The following is a 17,905-nucleotide window of genomic DNA, read 5'->3' as shown; positions in this document are numbered from 1 at the left end:
TTTTTCTGCCTTATTTCTATTTTTTATGTAGTAATTAGAACACATGCTGAAGACATATTTAAATAAATTATTGTATAAACATATAAAAAATAATGTTTTACATGATTGATATTCTATTATTTAAATGATTAATTCTATTACTATTAAAATGCTAAAACATATTCTACTGTCTAACCCCTAGGTTGCGTAAGCACCATAAGGATATTGATCTATAAACAACAACTAGACTAGTGGTGGGTGTGCTAGCTGCTGTTCAAAATGGAGATCGCCTGTGGAAAAAACTGTTCTTATGCCTGGATGTACTTGTCTGATTGACAGTGTCCAGTGGAATGACTGTGCTCTTTCTCTCTTTGTTGTCAGATGGCGGTGGTGGTGGTGGTGGTGTGTCCGGTGGGGGTGTTTCTAGGCCTCTGGGTTCTGATGATCTGCGATTGATTGAAGAGGATCTTAGTAAGCAGCTAAACTCAGAAATGCATGACAGAGATCTGGAGCTGGAAGCAGAACCATATGTCACCAGCATGGAGAACGGAGGTGAGAAGAGAAGAGCCAATGTTTTGTTAGGATTATTGTAGATGACTGATTGTAATTATGGGTATGTTCAGATTGGCATACTACTATATTACTACTAGATTTTTTCAGCAAGTAAATTATTTTTTGTTATGAATGACGTTTGCTAAATTGTGTAGTGTGCAACTAGATTGTGGAATAATGTATTCCACAATGCAATATGCTCAACCTGACGTTCAGTTTCATATGTTACAGTAGCTATGTTTTCATCCACCTGTTTTTATTCTTATTTTGGAATATCGCATAAAAATCGCTGGATGGAAACGCCAAGATGCGCATAAATTCTAAAAAATGCGCATAAAAAACTTATGCGCACAATTGAGTAGGATAAACTTTTTATCCGATAAGAAAAAAATTGCATAAACTACAATGGAAACACATTTACCGAATAAATTCCACCATGCACATTGAAAAAGTCATGTGACTTTGCGCTATGAGACGGGATAACTTGACTAACCAGCGAACCGATCTCGTTCACAGCATCTATATGTTGTTTTGGTCATTCTGAAATGCCTGAGGAAAGTCTGTCATCAAAGTATTTCTGTATAATTACTGTCTTACATGACTGCGTTCCCAAACAGCAGGCATCCACCTCCGAAAGCAATGGCTACATTTATTGTGTTATATCTGCTCGCTCTGAGGCGCAAGTAATTTATTATATATGAAAATTATTATATTCAGTGGCTTATCCTAGTTTTCTTAGAGATATTTAGTGCCAGTTTATCAGGAAGTGACGATTTTGTTCTCTTTAGCCCGATTCGAACGGTAGTTTCTCATGTGGACGTCTGTAAAAATAAATTTACATATCACCTCAGTGATAAAACTCGTGGATTCGGATGGCGATCTATTCACAGTGGAGGAGCAAGTTCTGTGATCCTACTAACCTGGGAACGCGCTGCTCACGTGGCCAGTCAAATGATTGTCTGCTGTAAATAAAATAAATTTTATTAACAAATTCATTCTTGTTATTGTGTAAAATGTATTTAAAAATACTTATTATGTAAAAAATACTGATGTAAAATGTATTCTTATTATTCCAAGCATATTTTATAATATATAATCCTATTTATTATTGGATTATTTAAATCTCCCATTTAAAAATAGGAAAATAGACGCGCTATAGTTGTATATAATTATACGCGATATACAGTATATCTGTTTATAATACACATTTTAAAATTGTATTGCATATTTGCTGCTGCCATAATAAAGACCCATTTCGAATGTTTACGTGCTTTTCTTTTTCCCAGTCGCTGTGGTGGAGCAGTTATGAAGTATTGTTCTTTTAAATACTTTCCAGCATTTCAGAAATAAATATGTATGCAAATTACACCGAAGTACAACGTTACCTTCCGGTGTTCGGGAGTGCTCAAAAAGGGTTTAACACTGAATTTTGAATCGATTTCTTCTCGTAAACTCAGAGATGTGGATTCGGACTGCAATTAAATTACCACACGACCTTAGTGTTTGTCAAAAAACAGTAGGTAATTCGGCCAGGGATTTTTACGGGGATGGTGAGAGAAAAACACTGACATCCTGGATTCGGACGGCATTAAAGGAACACGCCACTATTTTTGAAAAAAGGCTAATTTTCCAACTCCCCTAGAGTTAAACAGTTGGGTTTTACCGTTTTCGAATCCATTCAGCCGATCTCCAGGTCTGGCGGTAGCACTTTTAGCTGCAGCTTAGCATAGATCATTGAATCTGATTAGATCGTTAGCATCTCGCTCAAAAATTACCAAAGAGTTTCTATATTTTTCCTATTTAAAACTTGATCTTCTTTAGTTACATCATGTACTAAGACCGACGGAAAATGAAAAGTTACGATTTTCTAGGCCGATATGGCTAGGAACTATACTCTCATTCCGGCGTAATAATCAAGGAACTTTGCTGCCGTACCATGGGTGCAGCAGCGCAATGATATTACACAGCGCCTGAAAATAGTCCCCAGCTAGGTAATAGGAAAAATATCGAAACTCTTTGGTCATTTTTGAGCAAGTTGCTAACGGTCTAATCAGATTCAATAATCTATGCTAAGCTGCAGCTAAAAGTGCTACCGCCAGACCCGGAGATCGGCTGAATTGATTAGAAAACGGTAAAACTCCACTGTTTACCTCTAGGGGAGTTGGAAAATTAGCCTATTTTCAAAAATAGTGGCGTGTTCCTTTAAAATCACCAACTACCCCCTGTAAATGGTGAAAATCACTTACGTCCCCCTGAGAAACAATTACCGTCCGAATAGGGCTTTTGACTCGTTGGATGGAAACGGTGCTTTTTTCACAAATGTTTTATGCGATATTCCAGTTTTGCGCATAAGATAGATTCACATCTTTGGATGGAAACATAGCTAGTATCAACATGCCAGGAAGCAATAAGAGTTAGGGTGTTTAACTTCTCTTTATAGATTCTTTTTTTGATAACTGGATGCCATTTGCTAAATAACACACTAATTCACATACTATTGTTTTAAATAGTAGACCATATACAGCCATTTTCTCCATGGGCCTCATTTATAAAGATGTATAATGATCATAAATGTGAATGTGCAACAGTTTCCGAAATGTATAAAACATCCATATGTATACAGTAGTCAGCATTTGGAGTGGATCAAAAAAGTTCATCGAAGTTGTCCTAAGACAAGAACACATTTTGGTTTTAGGACAACTTTGATGAAAGGTTTTGATCCACTTCAAATGTTGACTACTGTATATCCCTATTTATCTTTACATTTTCACATACAATGTTGAATTAATTGATTAACTGTTAGTTATATGAATGCCAGAAAGTTTGTACACTTGCTATTCAGTTGGTGTATGCAATGCATAAGAACATTTTCACGTCAGTTTCTGTCTTAATTAAACCCAATTTGTTCCTCACTTTGACATTGGATGAAATCCATGAAATTTAGGGTTAAATCTGATCATACATACATTTTACAAGTAAGGATTCAGACTCTTGACGAAAATTGCAATGTCTGATTTTATTCTCCTGATTTTCATTTTCTGGAACTATTTGTAGTTCATTATTTGCTAAAATTTCTTACTTTTGTCTCTTGTTTCTCAGAGATGTTTTGTTCGATGGGTCTTGGCTGTATGACCAGCAGTGTGTTGTCAACACGCTCTGGGAGTGAACTGTCAGACAGCGATATGGAGTCGTCCATTCATAGCCAGAGCAGCCTGGTTCAAACAAACCCTCTGTCTCCACAGGTCAGTGCTGTTATGAACTCAATGGTGTAAAGGTCTTCTCTAATGAAGTTCAGCATATTTTGTATTTCTGATGTTCATTCAGGTGTCCAAACGTTTTTCAGAGAATGACAAAAAATTGGCACCAGACTTGGTTTGAACAGCTTGCAAAAACTTTTTTTGTAAAGACGCATTTGATTTGCTGTATAGCATGTCACATGTATTTTGCTAATTCTTTTATCTTTTATTCTTATTATTATGCATGCACTTTTTCTGACCACATATTAATTGATAGGCTACATTTTCAAAACTCACTTGCAGCAATGTTTAACTAAAAAAGTCCATCAACCTGTTATTCATCAGCTATCTATGTACAGTGTATGATTGGCTTTAGGGCTGCACGATAAATCGCATGCGATATTTAACGCGCATCTTATCAGTAAAGCTGGTTCTGTAATCAGCGGTAAATCTCCATCACGTGCGTGCTTTCACATTGAGCAGCATTAACTACATAGAGCCGTTGTTCACTGACGAGCTGCGCAAAACCACGTTCATATTCGCGCGATTTTTTGCGCAGCTCGTCAGTGAACAACGGCTCTATGTAGTTAATGCTGCTCAATGTGAAAGCACGCACGTGATGGAGATTTACCGCTGATTACAGAACCGGCTTTCTGACAAGATGCGCATTAAATATCGCATGCGATTTATCATGCAGCCCTAATTGACTTGCACTTTTATATGTCTCTTACAGGGAATGCTCAACTGTCCTCGTCGTTATCCTGTACCAGGATCCTTATCTAGTTTGCCTCAATGTAGCAGACCTCCCAGTATGTATCTAAACCTGTTTTAAACAACACATGTTGTGTGTGTCACTGCATTCAATTATAGCTTTCTCTTGCAATCCGTCATCAGTCTTTGTTTTTTTTCCCCGAATAGAACGGTCATCTCGAAGCAGTCAATCAGAGCCGCTGAAACCAGACTCCTTGCTCCGCCTCTCTCTGGGCGGAGTCACACTTACTCTGTTAGAGCAGGACCCGCCTCCCGGGCCTGATGGGCTGTCCTCATTGGCTGAGGTGTCACAGTTGTTTTTCCGTGAGCTTGGGTTCTTTAAGGACAGCATGTTCAGTGAGAGAGACTTCCACAATCTGAGAGGAAACTTTGCTAAAGCATGTCCCCACTCCCACATCAGGTATGGCAGGAATTACCTGCTATGCTCACCTACGGTATATGCATGTCCACACACTCCTTTTGACTCTCTCTGACCTCTGGTCATTAGGGTGACCGGTGCAGCAGTGCAGCTGGCTTGTGAGATGCGTAGTGCAGGGCGGCACACCCGAGCCACGACCTCTGACCTCTCCTTCAGCAGGCTGGAACTTCTGGAGTGCCTGTGGGACTCGGGCGGTCCACAGTACACAGAGGTAATAATTTTAATTTTAATAATAATAATTTGATTGGTGAGTCATCAAGGTTTACCAAAATCTGAGTTACAGTGCAGATTTTAAAACAATATTTTTTTTTTTCCAGCTAAAGTCCACTTATATAAAATGGTAGTAAAAATGGTAGTAAACTTACAGTGAAGTTCAATTTGTTAGCATAAATTAAAATTATGAACTAACTTTTATTTTAATAACATTAATACAATGTGTATTGGTTACAATGTGTATCTAGGTTAATGTATTATAGGTTGATTTATAAAAATAAATAAAACTGAAATCGTGGTATTGCTTAGTGTGATTATCAAATTGAAAAGGCTGCATTTTAAATAAATACATGCATGTCAACAAAATAGCTCTTCAGCTTCTCTGCAGCTTTCTTTCAAAATAAAAGCTGGATGGTTTGAACATTTTAAAATTCAGAATTTTGGATATTATTGATTGATTGATTTATTTATTTATTATTCAGCCCTACAAACAAGCACAGCAAACCTAAACACATTTGAAATCACAATCACAATTGTTATCAGGAAAATCACAATTATGTTTCTCCTCAAATCACATCTAATCTAATGCATTAACAAATTTTAAGGGATTGAACCTCATTGTTAAAGGGATAGTTCATCCAGAAATTAAAATTCTGACATTAATTACTCACTCTAATGTTGTTCCAAACCTGTAAGACCTTGGTTCATCTTCAGAACACAAATTAAGACCAGTATGTATCTAAACCTGTTTTAAACAACACATGTTGTGTGTGTCACTGCATTCAATTATAGCTTTCTCTTGCAATCCGTCATCAGTCTTTGTTTTTTTTCCCCGAATAGAACGGTCATCTCGAAGCAGTCAATCAGAGCCGCTGAAACCAGACTCCTTGCTCCGCCTCTCTCTGGGCGGAGTCACACTTACTCTGTTAGAGCAGGACCCGCCTCCCGGGCCTGATGGGCTGTCCTCATTGGCTGAGGTGTCACAGTTGTTTTTCCGTGAGCTTGGGTTCTTTAAGGACAGCATGTTCAGTGAGAGAGACTTCCACAATCTGAGAGGAAACTTTGCTAAAGCATGTCCCCACTCCCACATCAGGTATGGCAGGAATTACCTGCTATGCTCACCTACGGTATATGCATGTCCACACACTCCTTTTGACTCTCTCTGACCTCTGGTCATTAGGGTGACCGGTGCAGCAGTGCAGCTGGCTTGTGAGATGCGTAGTGCAGGGCGGCACACCCGAGCCACGACCTCTGACCTCTCCTTCAGCAGGCTGGAACTTCTGGAGTGCCTGTGGGACTCGGGCGGTCCACAGTACACAGAGGTAATAATTTTAATTTTAATAATAATAATTTGATTGGTGAGTCATCAAGGTTTACCAAAATCTGAGTTACAGTGCAGATTTTAAAACAATATTTTTTTTTTTCCAGCTAAAGTCCACTTATATAAAATGGTAGTAAAAATGGTAGTAAACTTACAGTGAAGTTCAATTTGTTAGCATAAATTAAAATTATGAACTAACTTTTATTTTAATAACATTAATACAATGTGTATTGGTTACAATGTGTATCTAGGTTAATGTATTATAGGTTGATTTATAAAAATAAATAAAACTGAAATCGTGGTATTGCTTAGTGTGATTATCAAATTGAAAAGGCTGCATTTTAAATAAATACATGCATGTCAACAAAATAGCTCTTCAGCTTCTCTGCAGCTTTCTTTCAAAATAAAAGCTGGATGGTTTGAACATTTTAAAATTCAGAATTTTGGATATTATTGATTGATTGATTTATTTATTTATTATTCAGCCCTACAAACAAGCACAGCAAACCTAAACACATTTGAAATCACAATCACAATTGTTATCAGGAAAATCACAATTATGTTTCTCCTCAAATCACATCTAATCTAATGCATTAACAAATTTTAAGGGATTGAACCTCATTGTTAAAGGGATAGTTCATCCAGAAATTAAAATTCTGACATTAATTACTCACTCTAATGTTGTTCCAAACCTGTAAGACCTTGGTTCATCTTCAGAACACAAATTAAGATATTTTTGATGAAATCTGAGAGCTTTCTGGCCCTGCATAAACAGCAATACAACTGACACGTTCAAGGTCCAGAAAGGTAGTAAGGACATCATTAAAATAGTCCATGTGACATCAGTGGTTCAACCGTTATTTTATGAATGCGAGAATACTTTTTGTACGTGAAGAAACCAAAAAAAAAACTTAATATACTTAATTCATTATACTTAAACAGACTTAATTCAACAATTTCTTCTCTTCTGTGTCAGAATTCAACACACGTTCACGAGAGTACCACGAATGCTACTCTCGTAGCTTCATAAAATTACGGTTGAACCACTGATGTCACATGGAATATTTTATCGATGTCCTTACTACTTTTCTGGACCTTGAACGTGTCAGTTGCGTTGCTGTTTATGCAGGGTCAGAAAGCTCTCAGATTTCATCAAAAATATTTTAATTTGTGTTCCGAAGATGAACGTAGGGACTTACGGGTTTGGAACGACATAAAGGCGAGTAATTAATGACAGAATTTTGGGTAAACTATCCCTTTTAAGTGTTACTAATTCGTTTTTCTGATCATTTCCACCCTCTCTCTGACCCCTAAAAGTTAAAATAAGCTTGGGATTAAATAGCTGGATCTTGAAGAATACATGCAAATGACCTCCACTTTGTTTGGCTGGCCTTCACATACTGGCCAAATGCTGAATACTGAATAACTTTTTGAACTCTCTTATTTAAAGCAAACAGCAAGTAAAGTTCTGTTTTTATTATTTTATTATACATTCTCTTGAAACACTTTTGTTGCATCATTTTGTAGAGTATTGTGTTTAATTTTTAATCGCTGTTGCCCTCTAGACCACAATCTGTACTGTCAAAACAGTCAAACAGCCATTAAAATCAGAAAATTACCAGTTGGTCACCAGATTATTACAGTGGTGTAATGGTGTAATACAGTCACACGTCCAAGGCTTTGCCAACTGCTCCAGGGAGAATTTTAAACAGATGTGAATACAGTTTGAGTTACGACAAGTGAGTCGGCCAAAAGTTTGCAAATCCAGCAGGAGACATCATGCAGGCTGATGAAGGTTCTGGAAGAGTTCCTTTAAAATGAGCATGTGCGTCCACACGTTTTCTTTTCCCAGCTTTTGCAGTTCCAGTCAGCTGGTCTCTTCACGATGGGCACCACTGCCAGACCCTGTGCCCAGTTCCACCACAGTCTTTCTGAGAAGCACATGCGTAAGGTACTACAGTCCTATGACATTGTTTTTTGAGAAGTGTTTGTGTCTTTTATACTTTCAGCGATAGATCTATATGAAACTGTTTTTCCTGTTCTCCTATAGAGTGGAAGCAGGCGTCGTGTGATACGCAGGGACAGCTCTCTTCGAGTCGAGCTCGGGGAGCTCAGCTCTGAGTTGGACCTGGACATTATAGGCCGACTGGAGGACATCCTGCAGGCCCTGAGGCACTGTCCAGCACCGTCTCAAAGAAACACAGAGCAGGCTGCAGAGGTCACTAAACTCTCCTGATCGAAAACAACAACATAATACCCCTACCTCAGCAAAAATGGTTTATTTTTTAACCTTACATAGTGACATTGTTTGTAATGTATGGTTTAATCCTCTATCTTTTTCTCTGCAGTCTCATTTGTTGGAGCTCCATTCTTCTCTCCTGCTTCAATCTCCTTATGCCGTGTTGAAGGTCCGTTTCCCCATCCCTGACCTTCGACCCCTGGGGCTGAGGCGGCCCCTGAGCCAGTGTGCAGTGCGAAATGAGATCTTGAGCCTGCAGATCTCTAATCTGGAGCTGAAGTCTCAGCAGGGGCCAGACGTTCAGCAGGATGGCCCCTGCAGCCCAGGGGCCAAACTCACCAAACTACTGGAGGCCTGTTTCACTGATATGCATGGTGAGGCGTCCATTTATTTTTTTCAGTTGTCATATACGCTTTTTTTTCTTTCTAAGCAATTAATACAGCAAGGACACATTAAATTAAACAATAGTGACAGTTTATAATGTTAAAATGTAAAGGGATAGTTCACCCAAAAATGAAAAATTTGTCATCATTTATTCATTCTCATGAATCATTCTTTTGCTGAACACAAAAGAAAATATTTTAACAAATGTTGGTAGCCAAACAGTTGCTGGTAGCCGTTGACTTCCATCCTTTTTTGTCCATGCTATGGAAGCCAGTAGCTACCAGCAACTGTTTGGTTGCCAACATTCCTCAAAATATCTTTTTTACTATCCCTTTAATAATAACGATTCGATCAAATCCTGGTGGATCTAAACTCTTTTTATTAAATTCTGTTTCTGTTTCAGTCTGGTTGGATTCATTTTAAGGTCTAGTGTTCAGGATGCAGTGGTATTTTCTCTCTAAACTCACCTGGAGTGTGTATGTGTGTGTTTTAGGAGTGTATGAGGGCTGGGAGGGAGAGGCATTTCCCTGTATCCGTGTGCAAAAGAGCCCAGATCCACAGAACCCTGATGGCATTCCCAGGTGAGTTAGAGAGTGTATGTGTGTCTGAGATTATGCTTTGAGTACAATACAATGTGTCATACAAATCTTTAGTTGGAAGAAAACAGCGAATCTTAGGAAAGCATTTGTAGTTCCCTCTCTTATCCATCTATAGGATTCAGATACGAGTGAATGAAGGAGCGGGTTCTGACAGCACAGGTGTGTGTGAAGGGGTGAACAGGGATCTGGGGCTGGGCTCCATGTCTCTAGAGAACCCCTGTGAACTCCGAGAGAAGAACAGCTCTCCTTTCTCCTCCAACCGCACTATGTTTGAGACCGAAGAGGTACGTCCATCTGTCTGGCTGTCTTTCGGTCTTTCTTTCATTCCTGTACTTGACTCGTTCTCTGTCTCTGTCTCAGATGGTGATCCCAGCAGACCCAGAGGAGATGGATGAGTTTCAGACTCAGTGTATCTGTCAGTGTCAGTATGTGTTTGATATCACCTTTCCTGTAGCCTACATTCTCCTTCCCAGTAAAGAGGCTTTTCTGAGCATCTATAACAGGTATTGCTCAACACTCACACATTCAAGAGAATGAACTTTTGAAAAAATGATCTCTAAACATTGACTTTGAAATGCCCTTTTCAGAATTAATGTCCATTTCAGATTATATGCATGTTGTGTTGGGTACAAATGAAATAAGTAAAATAAAATAAATGCCATGTAAAAATAAAGCCATGTTTGACTGGTCAACCTCCACTATCTCTTTCTCCCCAGGATTAATAATGATCTGTTGATGTGGGAACCTCCTCCACCTCCTCCGTTCCCTCCTCCTGCTCCTCCTTCTTCTTTTCAAAGTTCTCGTAGTCCCTCCCACCAGTACAGACCTGAGAAGGATGAATTTTACCTCTGTAAATCTGCCTTCAGGCTGGGTCAGTCATGCTCATTTGTTTCATATGTTGAGTTATGAACATTTTGACTTGTTTTATATACTATTTTTGCAATTATTAATATTTTGTACATGCTTCTACTTTTATATTTTCAGTCTTAATTTTAATTGTAGTTTTTGTTAATAATTTTTTTGTGCTTTTGTCATTTTTATTAGTCTTTTTTTTATATTTCTATATAGTTTTAATTGATTTTTGTTATAGTTTTAATAATTTAATCTTAAACTTATTTTATTTAAATTGGTTGCTAAGGCAAGTTTTTTTTTTTTTTTTCGTTTTAGTTAACAGCAACAACAGTGTTTTGGCTTCAGTTAAAGATTATAATTTTTTTCACTCACCCAGAATCTGACTCTGAGGAGGAGGAGCCGCCACTGTTCTTCTCAACCAGCCAATCAAAACAAAGGAAACAGTTAGAGCCTCAGTCCAGCCACGCCCTCAGTCTGCTCTGTTTAACGGTTCTGATTGGCAAAGGTCGTCTCCAAGCTATGACGGATTGCAAGGTAAATGCAAAAAAAAAAACTGTGTGATAAATTGTAGCGTTGTCACAATAGCAAAATTATAGAAGTCGACACCAGTGGCAGTAAAGTTTCACTTTACTCACATCAAATTCTGATACCATTCCTTTGAAGAATGAAGCTGGACGTAAAATGGACCTCTGTCATGGAGAACTCATTTTGGACTTGGAAGGAGGAAAGATTTTTAGTGTAACGCAACACCAGAACAATCCCAATCTCAACTTCCTTACCGTAGAAAGCAGAAGAGTAGAGCTGTACCATAAAGGTGAGCTGTTAAACCATTTAAAATGACATCTAGTCTCTTATACTCCTTATAGTTATTGCATGGGAAAAAGTTGTTATCCTGTTCTGAAATGCAAAAAGTTGCTTTTGTGTCTTTGGCTCTTTATATAGCCGAGGTCCCAGACTCCCCTATTCCTGTGAAACTGGAAATGCCCAGATTCACTTCACCGGGTCATCTGGACCCTACCATTTACCCCACAGAGGTGGGAGTGAGCAGTGTTGGTGGCCGAGAAACCGACGTTCAGATGCTGTCGACTGCCATCAAGATCACATTAGATCTTGAAAGGAATGTGAAGGTCTGTGTTATCTCATCTTCTTGTCGCAGAAGTTGTCGTCAGTTGGGTTAATTATGGGATGATTGTTGTTTGTTTGTCATTTATAAGCAGTGTTGGGGAGTAACTAGTTACATGTAACGGCGTTATGTAAAGTCTGACAGTGTTGAGCACTACTGTAAGGTTAACCCTGCATGGTGTAAATGTTTGAAAATGATTAAGAGTTGCAAATAAACATTCATTAGAAATGTAGAAAAGTAATCAAAAAGTAATCAAAAGTAATCAGTTACATTACTTTAATAAAGTAATTGAAAAAGTTACACTACTATTACATTTTAAATAGGGTAACTTGTAATCTGTAGCCTATTACATTTCCAAAGTAACCTTCCCAACACTGTTTATAAGTATTCATCTCATTTTCTTTGCAGGAGTTTCTGGTCGCACTGCGACTCCATGGTGCTACTTTACGACATCACATGGCGTTAACCAATCATAGCTGGCATGAGCAGGTACCTGTTGGTAGCTAGATTAGATATCAACTTAAAATAGGTGTGTGGATCTGTCGTGAATGATTGGCTAATGTGGATTTTTAATCCACAAATTTAGATTTAATCTGTTTTTATTTCAGTTTTAGTCATTTCAACAGAAATGTATTTCAATTAGTTGCCATGGCAAGTTTTTCTTAAAAGTACTTAAAACTCTTTTAGGTTTTTCATCTAATATTTAGATTTATTGTTTTGTTTTTTTGTTTTTTATATTTTTTATTAATTTTATATTGTAATGGCTTTAGTTTTAACATCACTGTTTTGACTTCAATTATGTATTATTAGTAGTAGTAGTAATTATTTATTTCTGATATTTTTTCTGCATTCTCTATCAATGCTATTTTAGTAACATTGAGATACTTTTATAGGTTTTATTAATATGTTAATTAGTTTTTATTTTTATTTTCTCCATTTTTACTTGAGTAATTTTGTTGTGTTTTTGTTTTCATTCATTTTTAATCCAGTTTTAGTTATTTTAGTACATCAAGTTAAACCGAATTAAATGAGATGTTGCTACTATATTGCAACTAGCTGAAATAAAAATAATTGTTAGGTTTCAGTCAACATTAATGCAAATAACTCAAATGTGTTTTTAGTTTCAGTTAATTATAATAACACTGTTCTCTATACAGATTGTTGATTTCCTTGATGTCATTGATGATGACATTTTAGGCTACACCCCACCTGCCGTCATCACGGTTCTTCACACTCACCTGGCGACCTGTGCAGTGGACTACAGGTATTGTAGTAACACTGAATGTTTGGTCTCACAAATACTATTAGTTCATTCTGTAAACTTTCTTTTTCATTTCTCCCTGCAGGCCGCTTTATCTTCCTCTGCGAGTTTTGTTTACAGCTGAGTCCTTTTCTTTATCCAGCAACATCATTGTGGACACTGCGACCTTTCACCTCAGGTACTTATCACTGTGGTGTGATCTTAAATGGTTGCGCTGAAATTATTTGATTGGCCCTAACAGATCTGAAATCTTCTTTTAGGTTTATCTTAGATGACTCTGCGTTGTACCTGTCCGATAAATGTGAAAGTGATACTGTGGATTTGAGACGAGGTACAGAACAAACATAGCTTTTAAAATCTTGTTTTTGCATTAATGTCTATAGGTGGGCCACCTCTAATCATATCGTTTTTGTCTGTCTCAGACTATGTGTGTGTGTTAGACATTGATCTGCTGGAACTGGCCATAACAACTTGGAAAGGAACTGACTCGAGTAAACTGGTTAGTTCCATGCCAACCTCCACTGGCTTGAAGATTTCTTAGCATTTCAATTATATTATTTGGAGAATCGTTTTTTTTACAGTGTGCATTGTAAGTAAATGAATTTATATAACTGTGTTACATAGGTAGTTGGCCAGTGACAAGTCCCAGTTTTATTTTTTTGAACATCAAGATTTTATGTTAATTAATTAAAAGTAATAATAATATTAATTATTATTATTTTAAATAATTATTTGTGATATTTTAATGTAATAAATGTTATTTATTGATATATTTTATATTAATTATTTATTATCTTTAAATTAAACTAGTTTACTAGTTAATTAGGTTTAGCAGTCTATTTCACATTTTATCTTTCTTGCAAGTCTCTTAATCATGGGATGTGACAAATTAATTTTACTGCATATGAATAGAAGTGCATATATTCCTTTTAAGGTTACAAAATTATACAGTAATTACATAATGTCGTTTTAGATAAATTATAGCCTGACACAATGCTGGACTATGCAGTAGCAGCATTTTTTTTACTCTGTTTTTATCTTCCATTTTGTTAATAACTATCTATGTTTCTTTAATCATATTTGCAGACTCAGCCGTTGTTCGAGCTTCGTTGTTCTAATAATGTAGTTCACGTGCACACCTGTGCCGACTCGTGCGCTGCTCTGGTTAACATGCTGCAGTACCTGGTTTCCCAGGGCGATCTTCACCCTCCCCCTCGCCACACATCCCCCACAGAGATCGCCGGACAGAAACTTCTGGTATGATTTTTTTTTACAGCTTTATATTTATAGCTGCTTTTCCCATTTGTATACAGCTCTAAAATCTCTCTCTTTTAGCTGTCAGAAAGTCCTGCCTCCCTTCCACCCTGCCCTCCAGCAGAGACAGCAGAGATTAACCAGTGTGACCTCACAGATGCCTTGATTGACACCGAGAGAATCCTACAGGAAGACACCCAAGATTCTGGTAAGACACTGGAAGTGGTTTATATATAAAGGCATGTCTATAACAACAAAACGTGTGGCATTTAAGTTTATGTATTTGTTTCATGACTAATCCAGATGTTTATGTGGCATTTAGTTAATGTAGTTGTTTCATGACTAATCTTTTATAAATTTGAAAATAGTTTGGGCTTGGTATAATTTTGAAAGAACTCTTATGCTCACCAAGGCTGCATTTATTTAATCTAAAAGACAGTGAAATCAATAGTATTGTGAAGTATTATTATCATTTAAAATAACTGTTTTCTGTCTGAATATATTTTAAAATGCTATTTATTCCTGTGCTGTCAGCATCATTACTCCAGTCTTCAGTGTCACATGGTCCTTCAGAAATCATTCTAATATGCTGATTTCTGCTCAGAAATAGTTCTTATCTCAAAAAACAGCTGTGCTGCTTCATATTTTTGTGGAAACTGTGGTACTTGTTTTCAGGAGTGAACAGAAAGTATAAAAGAACAGAATTAATTTGAAATCGAAAACTTTTGTAACATTATAAATGCATTTACTGTTACTTTTGATCGGTTTAATGCATCCTTGCTGAAAAAAAGTATAGCCAAAAAGACACCAAACTTGAGTGTTATAGATTAATGGTTATTTGCTTCTGTGTATTTATAAAGCAGGTTCTCCCTCCATTCGCCGAGCCTCGCCTGTCTCAGTCTATCTGTTCCCGGGAGAAGCCCCCAAGCACCGCCCCTCTGTTCTAGAAGGGGAGGAGTCTGATATTGATGGACTGGTCAGCACAGCTATGGAAGCTCATGCAGATATGATGTCAGAGGAAGGATCAGAGGGTTCCACCGACAACGACGACTTCTGCATCCTAGAGGCTCCTGGGATGGGCATCCCAGTATGTACCCTCAGTTTTCATATTCTTCTCTAGCCTTTAATTAATACTCTGGCAAAAAAAACAATTTCATAAATAATTACAAAGAAACAGGCAAGTAACACATTGAATAAATCATGAAATCTTGAAGTAGAAAGACGAAAATGGTATTTTCTTGCAAAACATACCCCAATAAATCGGTTTTATTTATAACTTTGAAAATTGATTTTTTTAGAGTGCAGTTTCTCTCTCTCTGACAGCCTAGAGACGGTGAGCCTGTGGTGACGGTGCTCTCCCAGGACCCTATAAAGGTGCGGGATGGTTACTACTCTCGGCCTCGGGGCAGTTCAGATCTGCTGCGCGCCCCGGCCCGCTTCCCAGTGCCTCAGAACAGAGTGGTGCTCCGAGAGGTGTCTGTCGTCTGGCACTTGTATGGCGGCAAAGACTTCGGTGGCAAACCCAGCTCGGCCCACACACCACACGGCCATAAGTGAGTAGGTCTGAGAAAGCCTGACTTTGAGGGTGTCCGTAGATCTTTGCTTTGTTTTGAAACAAGGACTTGTTACAGATTGTTACAATGTTGCATTTTCTTTATGGTTCAGCTTGTTTTCACAAGGCAACAGGTTCTGAAACAAGTGCTCCAAACGAGCCAGGTGTGAAAATGCCTTAAAGTTGAAATCACATTATATGAAATGTTTGTGTATCAAAGAGTTCGCTCAGCTGCTCCCGGAGCCCGTGGTTCTCCCTCTCGTTCAGCGGGGCCCTCGCGGCCCCAGAACTCCTGGCGGTGGGTTGGGGGAAGTGGGCGACAGCACACACTGCTCATGGAGATACAGCTGACAAAGGTATAATGTATTGCAATCAGTGATTTGAAGATTCAGAAAGCCTTGTTTCTAGTTCTATAACCTCTTTCTCTCTCTTCAGGTCAGTTTCCAGCATGAGACGTACCCAGTGGTGGCGCCCCCTGCTGCAGGACCAGATGCAGAAGGACCCGGCCTCGGAGAACAGCCTATTTCCCGCCAAGTGTTTATCGTCCAGGAACTGGAGGTGCGAGACCGTCTGGCTTCCTCTCAAATCAACAAGTTCCTGTACCTGTACACCAGTGAGAGCATGCCACGCAGAGCTCACTCCAACATGGTGAGATAGAGAGCGGGATACAAAGTGAACAAGTTTCTGTTTGTGTTCTTACCTGGCTCAATTGTTGCTGTAGTTGACAGTGAAAGCGCTGCAGGTGATGCCTGAATCAGGTTTGGGCGGACCAGAGTGCTGTCTGAGAGTCAGTCTGTTACCACTGCGACTCAATATCGACCAGGTACTCATTATGCGAGAACCATTTTTCAGCACAGAACAAATAATGTTTCATATCAGGCTCCGTAAAAGTCGCGTTCGTTTTCATTTCCTAGGACGCACTTTTCTTCTTGAAGGACTTTTTCAGTAACATGGCTGCAGGAGTTAATCCTTACCTATCCATCGACCCTGCAGCTGAGGGTAAGTCTGCCCCCCATGAATGAATTTATTTATTGTTAATTTGTTACTTTTTTTTATTTATTATTATTTGTTTATTAATATTTTGAGTTGGCTTTTATTTTTGTATTTTCAGTTTTCATTTTAAATTTAGTTTATTTTTAAATAATTTGTGATTTTTGACATTTTGTCTATTAGCCAAGGTTTTATATATATTGCTATTTTAGTTTCATTCATTTCATTTAATATATATATATATTTTTTTAAAGTTTTAGTCTAGGTTTACTAATTTTAGTGCTTCAACTTCAACTTATTTCAGTTTGTTGCTTATTTATATTAGGGGTGCAACGGTTCTCGGTAAAAAATCGAACCGTTCCGTTTTCCACACACAGTTCGGCATACACTAGGACCGCGGCTCAAATTAAATCTGACAATGAATCTGTAATATGGTTTGTTAGAGTTCGGCTAATGCTTGTTTCTGTTGATGGATACAAATTCTGGCTTCCCAATACATTACAACAAGAGCGATGAGAGAGAAAAAAAAACAATACGTGGACAAACCAGTCACTCTTTAATCAATGCGAGTGCTTTATGCTGGAATAACTGTCATTTATCCTGTTATCACGTGTTGATAGCGCAGGTGAGACCTGAACAGCACACGTTGCTATCTGTGTTTAAACTAAACTCATTTAAGCCTTGCCAGTTTAAATATTAAAGAGCCAGAAGACGTGAACTCGCGCGTGCAGTGAGAAGATCTGTGTGGTCGCTCATCTGAAGCGCGTGAACCCGCGTCTCAGAACGTGCGCAAATATTAAGCTCTCTTTGGAGTATTGTGGTTGAATGGACAAATTCACACAAAAATTGTCAAAATGCCCATCTTGGTGAGTATCCTAGCAGACATATTCGGCTGAACGTACAGTATCAGTGCACTGGATCAGTGCATTCTCTTAAAGTGACAGCACTTTCTTAATGTTAATCAAACAGCAACAACATGGAAATCTCTCACTGCTCTTGATTAAATAACGTTTGTAACTTTAATAAGGATTAATCTTTAATTTATACAGTCAAATATGCAATGTTATTTTACATTTGATTACTTTATTCAATTTCTGTACCTAAAAACTAATGTTAGACCTACCTAAAAAACCTGAAAAGCACTGTTTATTTTATTTGTAT

At 37.9% G+C, this 17,905-nt stretch overlaps 1 protein-coding gene across 2 annotated transcripts in view; it reads left to right on the top strand.

The window, feature by feature from the left end:
- Window positions 1-17,905, top strand: part of LOC107698028 (autophagy-related protein 2 homolog A-like) — a 28,097-nt gene that overhangs the window by 4,579 nt on the left and 5,613 nt on the right. Inside the window, exons 8-35 of one of the 2 annotated variants that reach the window (XM_016498941.1) lie at window positions 361-531; window positions 3,631-3,773; window positions 4,501-4,576; window positions 4,686-4,938; window positions 5,026-5,167; window positions 8,343-8,441; window positions 8,541-8,708; window positions 8,839-9,103; window positions 9,607-9,694; window positions 9,828-9,996; window positions 10,073-10,215; window positions 10,429-10,583; window positions 10,941-11,098; window positions 11,228-11,378; window positions 11,507-11,691; window positions 12,096-12,176; window positions 12,845-12,951; window positions 13,034-13,126; window positions 13,209-13,279; window positions 13,371-13,447; window positions 14,035-14,205; window positions 14,284-14,410; window positions 15,066-15,289; window positions 15,526-15,755; window positions 15,975-16,110; window positions 16,190-16,402; window positions 16,476-16,577; window positions 16,669-16,753. In XM_016498941.1, the coding sequence (XP_016354427.1) occupies window positions 361-531; window positions 3,631-3,773; window positions 4,501-4,576; window positions 4,686-4,938; window positions 5,026-5,167; window positions 8,343-8,441; window positions 8,541-8,708; window positions 8,839-9,103; window positions 9,607-9,694; window positions 9,828-9,996; window positions 10,073-10,215; window positions 10,429-10,583; window positions 10,941-11,098; window positions 11,228-11,378; window positions 11,507-11,691; window positions 12,096-12,176; window positions 12,845-12,951; window positions 13,034-13,126; window positions 13,209-13,279; window positions 13,371-13,447; window positions 14,035-14,205; window positions 14,284-14,410; window positions 15,066-15,289; window positions 15,526-15,755; window positions 15,975-16,110; window positions 16,190-16,402; window positions 16,476-16,577; window positions 16,669-16,753 (4,083 nt within the window). Of the gene's footprint in view, window positions 1-360; window positions 532-3,630; window positions 3,774-4,500; window positions 4,577-4,685; window positions 4,939-5,025; window positions 5,168-8,342; window positions 8,442-8,540; window positions 8,709-8,838; window positions 9,104-9,606; window positions 9,695-9,827; window positions 9,997-10,072; window positions 10,216-10,428; window positions 10,584-10,940; window positions 11,099-11,227; window positions 11,379-11,506; window positions 11,692-12,095; window positions 12,177-12,844; window positions 12,952-13,033; window positions 13,127-13,208; window positions 13,280-13,370; window positions 13,448-14,034; window positions 14,206-14,283; window positions 14,411-15,062; window positions 15,290-15,525; window positions 15,756-15,974; window positions 16,111-16,189; window positions 16,403-16,475; window positions 16,578-16,668; window positions 16,754-17,905 lie in introns of both variants that reach the window. The other variant, XM_016498940.1, reaches the window with a different exon arrangement.

This window comes from Sinocyclocheilus anshuiensis, unplaced genomic scaffold, assembly GCF_001515605.1.
Source record: "Sinocyclocheilus anshuiensis isolate Anshui unplaced genomic scaffold, SAMN03320099.WGS_v1.1 scaffold2388, whole genome shotgun sequence".
Lineage (NCBI taxonomy): Eukaryota > Metazoa > Chordata > Actinopteri > Cypriniformes > Cyprinidae > Sinocyclocheilus > Sinocyclocheilus anshuiensis.
Note: the sequence above shows the minus strand (reverse complement) of the source record. Positions and strands in the feature narration are given on the sequence as shown.